This window comes from Podarcis erhardii (genome assembly GCF_964252035.2).
Source record: "Podarcis erhardii genome assembly, chromosome: 3".
Lineage (NCBI taxonomy): Eukaryota > Metazoa > Chordata > Lepidosauria > Squamata > Lacertidae > Podarcis > Podarcis erhardii.
The window spans coordinates 1,609,928-1,627,126 of NC_138507.1; the positions used below are offsets into that span (position 1 = coordinate 1,609,928).

At 45.8% G+C, this 17,199-nt stretch overlaps 1 protein-coding gene across 3 annotated transcripts in view; it reads left to right on the top strand.

The window, feature by feature from the left end:
* The window catches only part of CYP39A1 (cytochrome P450 family 39 subfamily A member 1), a 78,752-nt gene extending 61,920 nt beyond the window's left edge, over positions 1-16,832 (top strand). For 2 of the 3 annotated variants that reach the window (XM_081855609.1, XM_081855607.1), the window contains 2 exons: positions 7,364-7,535; positions 16,520-16,832. In XM_081855609.1, coding sequence (XP_081711735.1) covers positions 7,364-7,535; positions 16,520-16,668 — 321 coding nt within the window. In that variant the 3' untranslated portion in view covers positions 16,669-16,832. The remainder of the gene's footprint in view (positions 1-7,363; positions 7,536-16,519) is intronic. The other variant, XR_014154880.1, reaches the window with a different exon arrangement.
* The last annotated feature ends 367 nt before the right edge of the window (positions 16,833-17,199 follow it).

Sequence of the window (17,199 nt, forward strand, 5' to 3'; positions counted from 1 at the left end):
ACCATAGCGTACAACAGAGGATAAAAACAATTAACAATAATTACAAAAAATGATATTCAAAAATCTTATGTACTAATCACATTATGTACAACAGAAGTAGAAATTTGGCTTAAACTTTGGCAGCTGCCAAAGCAGATCTTACGGCAGCTAAAAGAGTTGCTTGGTTACAAGATGCCACAGCAGAGGAAACATGAAGTTTAGAATCTGTCTCTTTAAAACTTTCCAGTTGAATCTGAGCTGCAGCTCTGAGACTGGTAACAAGTAGAGCCCGGCCAAACTCCAAGGCAGGGTGAGCCAGTGTGGGCCCCTCCAGGTGCTGCAGGACCCCCACTCCCATCAACCCCAGCCAAAATGACCAATGGTCAAGGACGATGGGAATTGTCCAACAACATCTGGAAGGAGGCACATTGGTTGCCCCTGTTCCAGGGCATGTGCAGAGTTCAAGCTAAGTGTCTCAGTAACACACAAACACATACCTTAAAATGACTGCCTCACACTGTTTCTTTCTTTTCCCCTCTAAAACAATGTGGGCTGAAGAATTGGATGTCATCCCCCCCTCCATACTCACATCCACACATCCGTTCCATTTTCTCTCCCCCCCCCCGCCCGCCGCCCCCTTTCCTTTCTCTCTCCTTTTGCCTGGAACATCAAGCCTGGCCAATGGCTTCCCCCACAGCCTGGAGCACCTGTGTCGCCGGCCCCTCCTGAGCCTGCTCCAGACTGTGCTATGCAGACACAACCCCTCACAGAGGCACATCTGTTGGACATGAGAGTAGGGTGGGCTGCCTCCAGGTGTTTTTTTGACAATGTATTAAACTGTGATGAGAAGGCAAGTTTGACATTAGAAAGCTTTGTTTTGTGGTGGTCCACTGTATCGCGTTTTTTTACTGCATTAGTTGGTTGTGGCTTGCTCTTCCCTTGGCTTCAGCTGTCTCTCAGGTAGATGTGTCTAATTTTACTTAACAGCCAAATGGTTTTGTTCATGGACTGCTGGAGCAGGGTTATTTTATTTCCCCCTGTTACTTACTGATTGTTTTTTGGCATTTGTATTGATCATTAACTGCATTGATTATTGTTTCATAGCATTTGCCTTTTGCTAGAGCATCTGTTTCTGTATGTTGCTTTGGGCTTCCTTTGGGGTGGAGAAGCAGAGTGCAAAAACAGGGATGAGATCTGGCTCTGCAAGTTTGTCCAGGTTCTTTGGTGCTCTGTAATTCTTTGGTTGTGGGATTGCCTCCATTTTACATTGTGTCCATTTTACTGCTTCAGTCGGCAGAATTGGTGCTACTGCAGGTGATACATAATCCCCATTCCACATTTGTAAAAACTCAATCATTTGGTGAGGCAGCAGCTAGGCTGGAACTCCCTGCCTTTGACATCACACAGGCATATTCCCTGCCCTCCTTTTGGTACCTGTTTCTTCTTTAGACATTCTTCTTTAGACAAGCCTACTCAGATGCTTAGGAAATTGAGGTAATTTTAATCAGTTTTAATATTTTAACTTTTGTATGTTTTAAATTATGTTTATGAATATTTCTTGATTTTACTATTTTATCTTTTGTAAACTGCTTTGAGGTCCTCTACAATCAAGCAATGCATAAATGTTATGAAATAAATAATACAATAAATAAGATAAATAAATAAATGAAGAAGCACAGTGCAGGCAATAGATTGCTTTCCACGAAGGCTCCATTTTTCAAAATAAACAGGCCTGACTCTGCTTCCCTGTTTCCAAATCTTGTATCCAGCCAGAGTGGAAGTGTCTTCACTATTTAGAAACTACAGTATCACTCTTAATAATAATAATAATAATAATAATAATAATAATAATATGCCTGAGGTAGGAAATCAGAATGAGCCACTTGCATTTTGGCCATCCTTTCTTCTAATGTAATGTCTGCATTATCTTGAGGGCCTCCACCCATTAATATAAATGGCACTACAATTAACGTGCCTGTAGTTGAAGGCTTGCTTTGTTTTTAGTTTGATATGTTTATTCTGAATTTTAGCTCCCATAGCAAGGTTTAATTTTCTTTGCAATGTGTGGGGCAAAAGAGCTTGTGACCTCAGTAAAGGCAATACATGACTGCACAAGAAACTATGGAAAATTTAATTGATCTGATCTGATCAATACCCTAATCTTTTGTTCTGTTTATACCACAACCAGCCCTGCTGGGACAGGGAAACACTTCTCATATAAAGCTCACTGGAGCAGTAAATACAAAAATGCAAACAAGTTTGTGTATCTGGGGAGATGTGCAACCACATAAAAATGTAATAAAAAGACCCATCAAGTAATAATTATTGCTTTTAGTACTGTTACAGTATGTGTCTGAACCCACATGTGTGTCCAAGCCCCCAGCCACCCATGAGAGATTTGGGGTATTTTGCTTATGAACGTGCACTTTGTTAGAAGAAAAAACTGCTCCGTTTCCCATATGGGGTATCCTAGAGTCCGGAGAGAGTCCTTATGTGGGTTCCCTATCAGTGGGAGAACGGTGAATGCTGTTCACCTGCTCCATTTGTTGCTCCAATGAAGACACTGAGGAGTCCAAGTAAATAATTATTAGGGATCTCTTCCAGTACTCTAAAGGGCTGGACGTTGGAGGGTTGGAGCCATGTTGCTCTCAAGTCCACTCCAAATTCCTTGGCCATCTTGTAGGTATCCTAAATGAGGTCTGTAGCAACTTGCACTGCATCACTGCAGTGAGTTGTCATCACTCCAAGAATCTGTTTGATGCACTCTGAACATTGGAGCAGATCCAGGTTTTTAGAGCATTTACCACAAGTTCCAATAAGACAGAATACTTGGCTATCGGAGCGACAGCAATGATGAATTGAGCTTTGGTGGCAGCAGAATGTATCTGTAATACCTATTTCCACATGTTGCCATTTCTTTCTGGTGATAATCTCATCAACCTTTCAATGATGCTCACAAAATGCTCTTTGAAAATGGCAATAATTTTGTACTTTTGGGACCACCACGTCTCACGGAGGAGTGGAATGTTTGGGGCATATTTTCTTCTCAACACTGACTCTCTGAAGAACCTTATGATATCCTTGATAGTGGAGATGGTATTGCGTATTTCTGGAACATTGTTCAAGTCATTCACTACAAGATTCAGTTTGTGAGATGCATAATGGAAAAACATGGCTTTCTCATACTTTTTTCTTAAAATTATTTGCATGCCACCGACCTTGCCAGCCATAGCTGAACACCCATCGTAACTACACAAGATGAATTTTAATAGGGAGAAATGTAAAGTATTGCACTTGGGCAAAAAAAAAAATGAGAGGCACAAATACAAGATGGGTGACACCTGGCTTGAGAGCAGTACATGTGAAAAGGATCTAGGAGTCTTGGTTGACCACAAACTTGACATGAGCCAACAGGGTGACGCGGCAGCTAAAAAAGCCAATGCAATTCTGGGCTGCATCAATAGGAGTATAGCATCTAGATCAAGGGAAGTAATAGTGCCACTGTATTCTGCTCTGGTCAGACCTCACCTGGAGTACTGTGTCCAGTTCTGGGCACCACAGTTCAAGAAGGACACTGACAAACTGGAACGTGTCCAGAGGAGGGCAACCAAAATGGTCAAAGGCCTGGAAACAATGCCTTATGAGGAACGGCTAAGGGAGCTGGGCATGTTTAGCCTGGAGAAGAGGAGGTTAAGGGGTGATATGATAGCCATGTTCAAATATATAAAAGGATGTCACATAGAGGAGGGAGAAAGGTTGTTTTCTGCTGCTCCAGAGAAGCGGACACGGAGCAATGGTTCCAAACTACAAGAAAAAAGATTCCAGCTAAACATTAGGAAGAACTTCCTGACAGTAAGAGCTGTTCGACAGTGGAATTTGCTGCCAAGGAGTGTGGTGGAGTCTCCTTCTTTGGAGGTCTTTAAGCAGAGGCTTGACAACAATATGTCAGGAGTGCTCTGATGGTGTTTCCTGCTTGGCAGGCGGTTGGACTCGATGGCCCTTGTGGTCTCTTCCAACTCTATGATTCTATGATTCTATGATTTCTCCCGGTCCTTCTTCCTCCAGGAACTTGTCTATCGCTGTTGCAGTTGTAATGGCATCAAGGACAGGGAGTTCTACAAAACCCACAAACTCTATTTTCTTGTTGTTCAAAGAAGCGCAAGCCAATGGACAACTTCTCCTTGCCTGATATATTGATAGCTGCCTCATCAGTCAGTATGCTGACAGCAGATGCCTTCTTTGCATCTTCTATTAGGTCATCTTTGATAATAGCCCTGCATTGACCAACAATTTCTTTTTGGATGTGAGGGAACATATATGTCAAATTTTTAAAAAATAAAATAGTAAATTTATCATAGTGTCATTTCAGTTCTTGGTCACCGGCATTAATTTGGAAATGGATCAGGTCTTGAAATACACCTCTATTTTCTTTAAACATTATCCAATCTTTATTAACTTTCTGTACTGAATTTCCTCTTAATCTCCCTGTCATCCTTGCTAGTTGTAAATATTCTATCATTTTTGCTTGCCAGTCAGTTTTTGTGGGGATGTTATCACTTTTCCAATTCTTTGCTATTAAAATCCTAGCCACTGTGGTTGCGTACATGAAAAAAGTGCTAAGATTTCTCTTGATTTCTATAAACATAATTCCTAATAGGAAGGCCTCAGAGGTTTTTTTTAAACGAGAGTTTGGCTTGACAACCATATGTCAGGAGTGCTCTGATGGTGTTTCCTGCTTGGCAGGGGGTTGGACTCGATGGCCCTTGTAGTCTCTTCCAACTCTATGATTCTATGATTCTAAGTGGGATTTGGCCACACACTGGGAAATTCAGACAGTGCTGGATTTAGGGAGATGCAGGGAGTTCCCCCGCACAGAGCACTAAGATGAGGGGACCACAAAATTGAGAAGATCCATTTGGTGGCACCAAACTTTGGCCTGGCACAGGGTGCCAGATTACGAAAGGAATTAGTACAGACAGTCCACCCCTTCTTCAGGCTGTGCAATTAAAGTTGATTTGGAGCTCTTGTGAAGCAAACTCACAATGGAAGGATGCACTGGGAAGCAAGGATTAATACTCGCTTGAAGCAAAAATTCCTAACCACTCCACAAACTAATGAGAATGAATGTGCAATAAATTTGGATAAAAGCATGAGAGGGTAGGTTTGCTAAGATGCAAAGCAAAGCAAAACAAAACAAAACAAAAATGCCACCACCCAAAGCTGGGTAGTTTGGACCAAGACAATCAGTGCATTATTTGGTTGAGTGGTCTATGTTCCTCTCACCAGCAAAACATGGTTTCTCAGTAGATAATGGTTGAGTTTCAAGACATCTGGCATGGTGCTGCAGCTTCTCATATAGCAAAGAACTAATTCCAGCCTTCCTAGTGTACTTAACTTGTGTAAAGACTTTACAAATGTTTAGTCCCTTGATAATGCACTACATATTGTTTATGTTACATGTTTTTTTGAGCTGGTATGTAGTCTGTGGATGAGCTCATATGTTTTAGCTACGTTTGTTTCATGCTGCGCAATAGTAGATTGGCAACAGAGTCTCATATAATCTGTGAGGGTCATGGTGTGTGTGTGTGTGTGTGTGTGCGCGCGCACACACATGCAACCTTATTCTTTCACATTCTACCCCTGACAACCAATTTGAATATGAACATGTGAGACCACACATAATCAGGTCAAGGAATTGGCTACACTCACTTACCCAGCAGCGGGCCCTGTTGGATTCAGTAGGCCTTAGTTCTGAGTAGGCATGTTTTGGGTTGCATCCTTAAGACTGCGCTCCATTGAACTTGGCATGCATGTATAAGATTGCTCTCTGTATACACCTTTGAACAACTGAAACTTGCAGGTTTCCTGTGAAAGTGCAATGCACAGCGTTGCTGGGGGCTTGCTTGGGGTGCTGAATGGAATGTTTAGCACAAGCATATTGAATCATACCTAGAATATTCTATTGGTGTTTTAATAAATTTTGACTTGCAGAAATGAAGTCTTAGAACAATATGAAGCTGCTTTTTCATATACACCTTATTCAGATTTTGTTCCATAGAAAAACAACATCAACAATAACAGCCAAGAGTGATGAGGTACATATTTTTGCTTATGTTGTAAATTAACTGGTATCCATGTTAATCATAATGTTTTTCATTACATTCCAAGTATTTTGAAGAGTTCAAGAGTGTAAGTAGTAAGGCTGCAGGAGTATAGTCATTGCACTTCATGATGTAGAAACTCTCTACATAAGATTTAAACATAATGTAGCTGTATAACTGAGGTAAATAAAGTGCACTATTGCATAAATGTCTTCAAGATCTTACAAGTAATTCTTATTTAAAGAAAGGATTTTTAAAATCCCTTTAATCCCTACTAAGGTTAAGAAGGTTTAATTTTCTCTATAGTAGATTCAAGCATGCACACCTATCTTCACCTCCAGAGCCTTGAAAAATATTTATTAAATGAACATTTAATACACAGAAACCTTGACACAACTGGGGGTGATGGTTAAACTTATAGTTAAACACACAACCCAGTGACTGCTAGAAGTCTACCAGCTATTTCCCATCTCTTCAGATACCAACCATAACAGAAATCTTTTTAACCATGATTCATCTCTGGCGGAGAACCGTTTTGGTGCAGGGAGTGCACCCAAACTGCACCAAGGGAGCGCAATGTGTTGGATCGTAGTGCTTTCAGTCAATGTTCATTATTGTGCTTTACATTTCTATGTTTATATTGTACTGTTTTATTTTTCACATTGTAAACGGTTCATGGGCATATTGGCTGAAGAGGGAGGGAAAGAAATAATAAGTGAATTATTTTATCATTTATTATTATGAAATTACTCTTGTATAATGTTATGCTGACTTAACTAGAATCATATGTCAGTGTATCTCCAAGACCACAGTAGGACTTAATCTTGATCCAATACCTTCCAGCTGCCATAACTGGAGTATAGGATAACCAAAGAAAATCCTAGGCTCCTGTTTGCATTCAGGACAGAGACAGGGGGAAATGATGGGCAGATAAGGGAGGTGGCTGGAAGGGATCAGACATGTAGAAAGAAGTAAAAAAGGACAGTGGGACAAACTGGACAACATCTCACTACTACATTTCTCAGCTTCCAGAGAGACTTATCACAAAATGTGGGGTTTCCATTCCTCCCCCCCCCCCACACACACATTTTATGCAATGAACTTCTGAAAAGTGGCTCCACTTAATGGTCATTGGGTGCCAACAAACTCAGTTGGTAGCAGCCCAGCAAAATTCAATATCAATGATATTCTGAAAATGGCAGTATATACTGCATTGCTAGCACATATTGCCAAAGCGCTGTCTTCTCTTCTTTAGTGAGACTCTTTCTTTCATCCATGTAAAGGTCCGGAGTTCTGAGATCGAAGGGGACAAACTGCATTTGGCTCCACCCCAGCCATCAAAGCAGTTTCTTATCTCTCCTCCAGCCTCTCCTCCTGTAGGTTGGCAGCCAATGAACGATGCAACACCTGCTGCTAACTATGACCTCCTTTATGCAGTTTCTAAACGGGAATCAGGTAGGTATTCTGAAATTTCAGGTATTTGAGTTTAAGAAGAGAAGATGAACTGAGCCAATAGAGACATGAATACCTAAATTCTATCTATCGTTAAGTTCACCAAAGTTCTCTTTTTAATCACTTGTGTGCAAATCTTGGGTAGGTATTGTAATAAATCTATATGGATAGCTTCAGTTTCAGCTTGAGGACATTTTCTGTGTGCTCCAAGGACATGAGTTTTCCTACTTCTTGTTCTGAGAGTAGTTCTGAAACTGAAACATGTACAGCATCACAGAACTTAATACTTGCATTTCATGAGTTTTTCTTATCTAAATGAAAAACGTGATGTATGGTTGCATGCTGCAGTTTTCAAGAGAAGTAACCACTGACTGTATTTCTCCATGAGACCTCGACTTGGTCTGAGATCTATAGCATTTCTACCTATATCCACATTTTTTCACAAGCAAGGACAACTAGAAAGGTGGCTTAAAAACCCCCAAAAGCTCAGGTTTTGAGGCACCATGTTCTGTACTCTGTTGCATGGCATGATTGTGACTAGAACCGCCAGCAGGATCTTTTATGAGTAGCTGTGCCTCTTCTGGAATCCCTCCATGCACCCACACAAATAAATGGAGCTCTCCTGTGTGGGTGTCTGAGGGCCCTGCTCCTTCTTGCCACTCACCATCTGGCCCAGGGGGGGGGCCTGACAGGCCTCACAGGGACGATTGCTGTCACTGCTGCTGCGGCCCAGGGGGATCCAGAGGGGTGCAGAGTTCTTTTTAAAATGTTTTAAAATTTTCCTTTACCTTTTTATTTCTTTATTATTATTATTATTATTATTATTATTATTATTATTATTATTGTCATTATTATTATTGTATATGCAGGGATGGGGTGGGGGTGGGATGGATGTTTAGTTGGGAATTTGTTTGATTTTGATGGATTTGTAATTTTTACAGTTTTTTATTTGTATTGTTTTTTTGTTTTGGGGGGTTTCTTTTTTGTTTTGTTTTCATTGTTTTAAGGCCTTATTTTGTTCTTAAGGGGAGGGGTCAGGGCTGCCGGGGAGTGGGTCCCAGCCAACAAAATGGCTGCGGCATGTTCCACAGGGGGGGATGCGTTGGGACAACCGATCTCAGTGATCTCGGGTAGGAGGAGGAGTTACGCTAAGACCAGACCATGTCATTACAGAGGAGGCAGGTTTAGTCGTTGTCTGAGGACAATCCCTGCCTCCAGGTCTGGTCCTGACAAGATGGATACTAGAATCAGCAAGGGATACCCACATGACCTGAAGGTGCTGCTGTGCAATGCCAGGTCAATGATTCATAAGACCACTGCCATCCATGACCTGATCATGGATGGAGGATTTGACCTGGCATGTGTAACAGAGACTTGGTTGAATGAAGCAGATGGGCCTGTTCTTGCCGCTGCTTGTCCACCAGGTTTCTCTTACGCACAGCAACCCAGGCCTTGTGGGCGGGGAGGGGGGGTTGCAGTGATTTTTAGGAAGTCATTAGTTTGCACCAGGCGTCCTATTGGGAAGACCCAGTTCTCTGAGTGCATGTTCTGGAAGTTGGGCAATAGGGGCAGTACAGGATTCCTTTTGGTGTACCGACCTCCCCGCTGCACCAAGGATTCCCTACCCGAGCTGCTTCAGGTCGTGGCGGATGTTCTCCTGGAGACGCCTAGTTTGGTTGTCCTAGGGGATTTTAATATCCATGCCGACACGACCTTACAAGGGGCCGCTCGGGACTTCGTGGAAAGCATGGCCTCCATGGGGCTGTCCCTGAATAAGTTTGGCCCAACCCATAGCCACGGACATGCCTTGGACCTGGTGTTTACCTCTACGGATGTTGGTGACCTGACACTAACTAAAAGTGAAACAAAAGAAGTGCCATGGTCAGATCACTTCCTGGTGCAACTGGACTTCTCTGCGACCCTTCCCCTCTGCAGGGAGGTGGGACCGATTTGGATGGTCCGCCCCCGCCACTTAATGGATCCAAATGGTTTCCAGAGAGTGGTAGGGAATGCTTTATCCCATGTTGATGGCCTTTCAGCTGATTCCCTGGTGGCCCGCTGGAATGTGGAGTTAACCAGGGCTATTGACTGTTTGGCTCCGAAGCGCCCTCTCCGATTGCATGGAGCCCGGACAGCCCCGTGGTTTTCCACGGATCTGAGGGCAATGAAACAATCGTTGAGACGGCTAGAGCGCCGGTGGCGGATAACTCATTCTGAAGCTGACCGGACACAGGTTAGAGCTCAATGTCGAGCCTACCAAGTGGCGGTAGCGACAGCGAAGAAGACTTTCTTCACCGCCTCTATTGCATCTGCAGAAATCAGCAGCAGGAGACTTTTTCAGGTGGTCCGTAATTTAGCGGAACCACCTGCTACATCGGGGCCCAGTATGGGCCACATGATCTCCTGCAATGATTTTGCAAAGTTTTTTGCAGATAAAGTCGCTCAGATTCGGGAAGAGGTAGACGCCACCGTGGGAGCAGGGCCGGGGCGGGAGAGTGCTAGAGTCCTGTCTAGTCAAATTGTGTGGGATCAATTCCAATCTGTTACCTCCGAGGATGTGGACAGGCTGCTTGGACGAGTGAAACCAACCACCTGTCTCCTGGATCCTTGCCCATCCTGGCTTATAAAAGCTAGCCGGGAAGGACTGGGCGATGGGCTTCGTGGGGTGGTGAATGCTTCCCTCCATGAGGGAGCCTTCCCAGACCCGCTGAAAGAGGCGGTTATCAAACCACTTCTTAAAAAACCATCTTTAGATGCGGCCACGATGGCCAACTATCGCCCAGTCTCAAATCTTCCATTCTTGGGCAAGGTGATTGAGCGAGTGGTTGCTGAACAACTCCAGGCACGCCTGGAAGAAGCGGACCATTTGGATCCCTTCCAGTCGGGATTCAGGCCTCATCATGGGACTGAAACTGCCTTGGTCGCACTGGTTGATAATCTCCGGCGGGCTAGGGACAAAGGTGAGAGCTGTTTCCTAGTTCTGCTGGATCTCTCAGCGGCGTTTGATACCATCGACCATAACATCCTTCTGGACCGTCTTGAGGGGCTGGGAGCTGGGGGCACTGTCATACAGTGGTTCCGCTCCTTCCTCCTGGGCCGTGTTCAGAAAGTGGTGGTGGGGGATGAGTGTTCAGACCCCTGGGCTCCCACTCTCACTACGCTAAGACTAGACCATGTCGTTACAGAGGGGGCAGGCTTAGTCGTTATCTGAGGACTATTCCTGCCTCCGGGTCTGGTCCTGACCGGATGGATACTAGAATCAGCAAGGGATGACCTGAAGGTGCTGCTGTGCAATGCCAGGTCAATGATTCATAAGACCACTGCCATCCATGACTTGATCATGGATGGAGGACTTGACCTGGCATGTGTAACAGAGACTTGGTTGGATGAAGCAGATGGGCCTGTCCTTGCCGCTGCTTGTCCACCAGGTTTCTCTTACGCACAGCAACCCAGGTCATGTGGGCGGGGAGGGGGGGTTGCAGTGATTTTTAGGAAGTCATTAGTTTGCACCAGGCGTCCTATTGGGAAGACCCAGTTCTCTGAGTGCATGTTCTGGAAGTTGGGCAATAGGGGCAGTACAGGATTCCTTTTGGTGTACCGACCTCCCCGCTGCACCAAGGATTCCCTGCCCGAGCTGCTTCAGGTCGTGGCGGATGTTCTCCTGGAGACACCCAGCTTGGTTGTCCTAGGGGATTTTAACATCCATGCCGACACGACCTTACAAGGGGCCGCTCGGGACTTCGTGGAAAGCATGGCCTCCATGGGGCTGTCCCTGAATAAGTCTGGCCCAACCCATAGCCGCGGACATGCCTTGGACCTGGTGTTTACCTCTATGGATGTTGGTGATCTGACACTAACTAAAAGCGAAACGAAAGAAGTGCCATGGTCAGATCACTTCCTGGTGCAACTGGACTTCTCTGCGACCCATCCCCTCTGCAGGGAGGTGGGACCAATTCGGATGGTCCGCCCCCGCCACTTAATGGATCCAAATGGTTTCCAGAGAGTGGTAGGGGATGCTTTATCCCATGTTGATGGCCTTTCAGCTGATTCCCTGGTGGCCCGCTGGAATGTGGAGTTAACCAGGGCTATTGACTGTTTGGCTCCGAAGCGCCCTCTCCGATTGCATGGAGCCCGGACAGCCCCGTGGTTTTCCACGGATCTGAGGGCAATGAAACAATCGTTGAGACGGCTAGAGCGCCGGTGGCGGATAACTCATTCCGAATCTGACCGGACACAGGTTAGAGCTCAACGTCGAGCCTACCAAGTGGCGATAGCGACGGCGAAGAAGACTTTCTTCACCGCCTCTATTGCATCTGCAGAAATCAGCAGCAGGAGACTTTTTCAGGTGGTTCACAATTTAGCGGAACCACCTGCAACATCGGGGCCCAGTACGGGCCACATGATCTCCTGCAATGATTTTGCAAAGTTTTTTGCAGATAAAATCGCTCAAATTCGGGAAGAAGTAGACTCCACCGTGGGAGCAGGACCGGAGCGGGAGAGTGCTAGAGTTCTGCCTGGTCAAGTTGAGTGGGATCAATTCCAATCTGTTACCTCCGAGGATGTGGACAGGCTGCTTGGACGAGTGAAACCAACCACCTGTCTCCTGGATCCTTGCCCATCCTGGCTTATAAAAGCTAGCCGGGAAGGACTGGGCGATGGGCTTCATGGGGTGGTGAACGCTTCCCTCCATGAGGGAGCCTTCCCAGACCCGCTGAAAGAGGCGGTTATCAAACCGCTTCTTAAAAAACCATCTTTAGATGCGGCCACGATGGCCAACTATCGCCCAGTCTCAAATCTTCCATTTTTGGGCAAGTTGATTGAGCGAGCGGTTGCCGAACAACTCCAGGCACGCCTGGAAGAAGCGGACCATTTGGATCCCTTCCAGTCGGGATTCAGGCCTCATCATGGGACTGAAACTGCCTTGGTCGCACTGGTTGATGATCTCCGGCGGGCTAGGGACAAAGGTGAGAGCTGTTTCCTAGTTCTGCTGGATCTCTCAGCGGCGTTTGATACCATCGACCATGACATCCTTCTGGACCGTCTTGAGGGGCTGGGAGCTGGGGGCACTGTCATACAGTGGTTCCGCTCCTTCCTCCTGGGCCGTGTTCAGAAAGTGGTGGTGGGGGATGAGTGTTCAGACCCCTGGGCTCTCACTTGTGGGGTGCCTCAGGGTTCTGTCCTCTCCCCCGTGCTTTTCAACATTTACATGCAGCCGCTGGGAGAGATCATCAGGAGGTTTGGGCTGGGTGTTCATCAGTATGCGGATGATACCCAGCTCTACCTCTCTTTTAAATCAGAACCAGTGAAGGCAGTGAAGGTCCTGTGTGAGTGCCTGGAGGCGGTTGGAGGATGGATGGCGGCTAACGGATTGAGGTTGAATCCTGACAAGACAGAAGTACTGTTTTGGGGGGACAGGAGGCGGGCAGGTGTGGAGGATTCCCTGGTCCTGAATGGGGTAACTGTACCCCTGAAGGACCAGGTGCGCAGCCTGGGAGTCATTTTGGACTCACAGCTGTCCATGGAAGCACAGGTCAAATCTGTGTCCAGGGCAGCTGTTTACCAGCTCCATCTGGTACGTAGGCTGAGACCCTATCTGCCTGCGGACTGTCTCGCCAGAGTGGTGCATGCTCTGGTTATCTCCCGCTTGGACTACTGCAATGCGCTCTACGTGGGGCTACCTTTGAAGGTGACTCGGAAACTACAACTAATCCAGAATGCGGCAGCTAGACTGGTGACTGGGAGCAGCCGCCGAGACCATATAACACCGGTCTTGAAAGACCTACATTGGCTCCCAGTATGTTTCCGAGCACAATTCAAAGTGTTGGTGCTGACCTTTAAAGCCCTAAACGGCCTCGGTCCAGTATACCTGAAGGAGCGTCTCCACCCCCATCATTCTGCCCGGACACTGAGGTCCAGCTCCGAGGGCCTTCTGGCAGTTCCCTCATTGCGAGAAGCAAAGCTACAGGGAACCAGGCAGAGGGCCTTCTCGGTAGTGGCCCCCGCCCTGTGGAACGCCCTTCCAGCAGATGTCAAAGCAATAAACAACTACCTGACATTGAGAAGACATCTTAAGGCAGCCCTGTTCAGGGAAGTTTTTAACATGTGATATTTTACTGTATTTTTGGTTTTTATGGAAGCCGCCCAGAGTGGCTGGGGAGGCCCAGCCAGATGGGCGGGGTATAAATAATAAATTATTATTATTATTATTATTATTATTATTACTACTTGTGGGGTGCCTCAGGGTTCTGTCCTCTCCCCCATGCTTTTCAACATCTACATGCAGCCTCTCGGAGAGATCATCAGGGGGTTTGGGCTGGGTGTTCATCCGTATGCGGATGATACCCAGCTCTACCTCTCTTTCAAATCAGAACCAGTCAAGGCGGTGACGGTCCTGTGTGAGTGTCTGGAGGCGGTTGGAGGATGGATAGCGGCTAACAGATTGAGACTGAAACCTGACAAGACAGAAGTACTGTTTCTGGGGGACAGGATGCGGGCAGGTGTGGAGGACTCCCTGGTCCTGAATGGGGTACCTGTGCCCCTGAAGGACCAGGTGCACAGCCTGGGAGTCATTTTGGACTCACAGCTGTCCATGGAGGCACAGGTTAAATCCGTGTCCAGGGCAGCTGTGTACCAGCTCCATCTGGTACGCAGGCTGAGACCCTATCTGCCTGTGGACTGCCTCACCAAAGTGGAGCATGCTCTGGTTATCTCCCGCTTGGACTACTGCAATGCACTCTACGTGGGGCTACCTTTGAAGGTGACCCGGAAACTACAACTAATCCAGAACGCAGCAGCCAGACTGGTGACAGGGAGTGGCTGCCGAGACCATATAACACCGGTCTTGAAAGACCTACATTGGCTCCCAGTACGTTTCCGAGCACAATTCAAAGTGTTGGTGCTGACCTTTAAAGCCCTAAATGGCCTCGGTCCAGTATACCTGAAGGAGCGTCTCCACCCCCATCGTTCTACCCAGACACTGAGGTCCAGCGCCAAGGGCCTTCTGGCGGTCCCCTCACTGCGAGAAGCCAAGTTACAGGGAACCAGGCAGAGGGCCTTCTCGGTAGTGGCCCCCGCCCTGTGGAACGCCCTTCCAGCAGATGTCAAAGCAATAAACAACTACCTGACATTGAGAAGACATCTGAAGGCAGCCCTGTTTAGGGATGCTTTTAATGTTTGATGTATCATAGTATTTTAATATTCTTTTGGAAGCCGCCCAGAGTGGCTGGGGAGGCCCAGCCAGATGGGAGGGGTATAAATAATAAATTATTATTATTATTATTATTATTATTATTATTATTATTATTATTATTATGCAACCATGCTAAACACCTTCAGCAAGCAGCCCAGTGATCTATGTATAAGATCAGCTCATGGCTGCTGTCTGAATGACCACTGGAGAAGTTGAGGAGATGGGCTGTTGTGTTCTGGAGGAGGGCACAGTTCTTTCTGCTAAGAAACACCTGGCCACCTTTCTTCCCATCTACTGTATTCTATGACATATCCTCAAATACATAGGTGTTTGTGCGCTTAATTAACAACTAAGAGGATGTGATGGCCAAGTAATGAACAAACTTGCAGAGCAATCCTAACCATGTCTATTTAGAAGTTAAGTCCTGTTGAATTCAGTGGGGCTTTCTCTCAGGTAAATAGGGATAGGATTACAACTGTTAAAACAAAATGAATCTCAGTATAAAGGTACTGTATCTTGGGGGTAGACAACTATGTCGACAGACTCAAACAATTTGCTGTGCGTGTGTGGACCTTTGTTGCAGAGCAAAAGGCAATGACCACCAAGGCCTTGGAGCTGACCAACAGTCATCTCAAATCAACTGATGCCTGCAGGCAAATAAGCACTTGTAATTTCTCCCTTTGTATTTTATCCTGTCAACAAGCCCATTAATGTTTTATTACACATGAATTAGTAGATAGGAATCCCAAGATATTCTTTAATTTCCAATTTAATATAGGCACTGCGATAAAACTCATCAGGAGGATAGATTTATAGATACTGTCGGCAAAGCTTGCTAATCAAGTTTCCTCCCATCTGCTACACTGAGAGCTGCCTCTTTCTTTTTCTGTTTGGGAATGATCTCTGCTTGTGCAGAAAGTCATACGATAAAGTACAAAGGGCAACCTAGTATTGCGCAGCAGGTACACAGAGCAGGCATCTCTCGTGTTGCCCAAGCGCGCTCTCTCTTCTAAAGACTTTTACAGTGAAGGAGAAAACGCACGTACGTGGAACAGCACAAAGGCCACTTGAACTGGTTGCCAGTTTACAGTCAAATATGGTAAGCGCATTCGTGCAAAATGCTCCTCCACAAACTAAACAATCACACACTGCCCCCTGGGGGAGAGGTTAGGCAACAGCATGTTCAGTTACAGTTTGTGTCCCAAATGGGATACTTAAACAATAGTGGCATCATGAAGGTCTTGAGTCAATGTCCAAAATCCATTCATGCCATTTTTGCATTTATATCCTACCTTTTCATTTGATTCTCACCCTCCTCATTTAATTCCCACAACAACCCTGTGAGGTAGGTTAGGCTGAGAGGCAGCGACGGATCCAAGAAGAAGAAGAGTTTGGATTTGATATCCCGCCTTTCACTCCCTTTAAGGAGTCTCAAAGCGGCTAACATTCTCCTTTCCCTTCCTCCCCCACAACAAACACTCTGTGAGGTGAGTGGGGCTGAGAGACTGAGTGACTGGCCCAAGGTCACCCAGCAGCTGCATGTGGAGGAGCGGAGACTCGAACCAAGTTCTCCAGATTACGAGACTACCGCTCTTAACCACTACACCACACTGGCTCTCACAATGTCACACAATGAGCTCCATGGCTCAGTGGGGATTTGAACCCTGGTCTCCTAGGTCTTATTCCAACACTGTAACCGTGACGCCCCTCTTGACTGCCCAGTTGAGCAGTAATGTATTCTAGTGGGGCTCTATGATGCTAAATAGCATTTAGTCTAAATGTTTGTCTTTGCTTGCAGGTGAGAAATATGAGCTGCACGCAGGTACAGAGTCCACCCCAAGTGTCGTGGTGCATGTCTGTGACACGGATGCAGCAGAAGACAATTCACCCAAGCCCAAAATTGTTCAAACTCGATGTCCTGATGTGCCATCTTGTGTGTCTAACTGATTTTCTCCAACAAGAGCACCTCTTTTTTATTCCACTTCTGTAGTCTTCCCATGCATTTTAATTTCTATTGGCTCTGTTTGTCTGGAAAAAATATATTGTGTGTTTCTGGATATTTACCTTATTGGAATACACTCTTTGCTACAATGAAATCTTACCAAAGAGTATATGTTGTTGTTGTTGTTGTTGTTTGTGGGGGGCTACAGTAATCATATTGCACATCACACAGAACAATTGGCATGGGTCAGATAATGCAAGGCTGGTAAGTTAAGTTGACTAGGCAATATTTCATTGCTCACTTGAATGTCAAGCATTGTTCAATGAACAGTACCAGTGATTTGCAATTGAGGATCCACAAGTTAGTCTTCCAAGTAAGCTTCCTTTTCAAACAGGATCCCCATATGCCCTGCTTAACTACACGGCTTATGTTGACTTACAGAAGGCAATGGCTTGGCAGCCTTTTCGGAGCAAGGAACAAGTTACATTCAACACTATCTAATCATTTCCCCTTCCGATATATCTAGTCCTATCTAA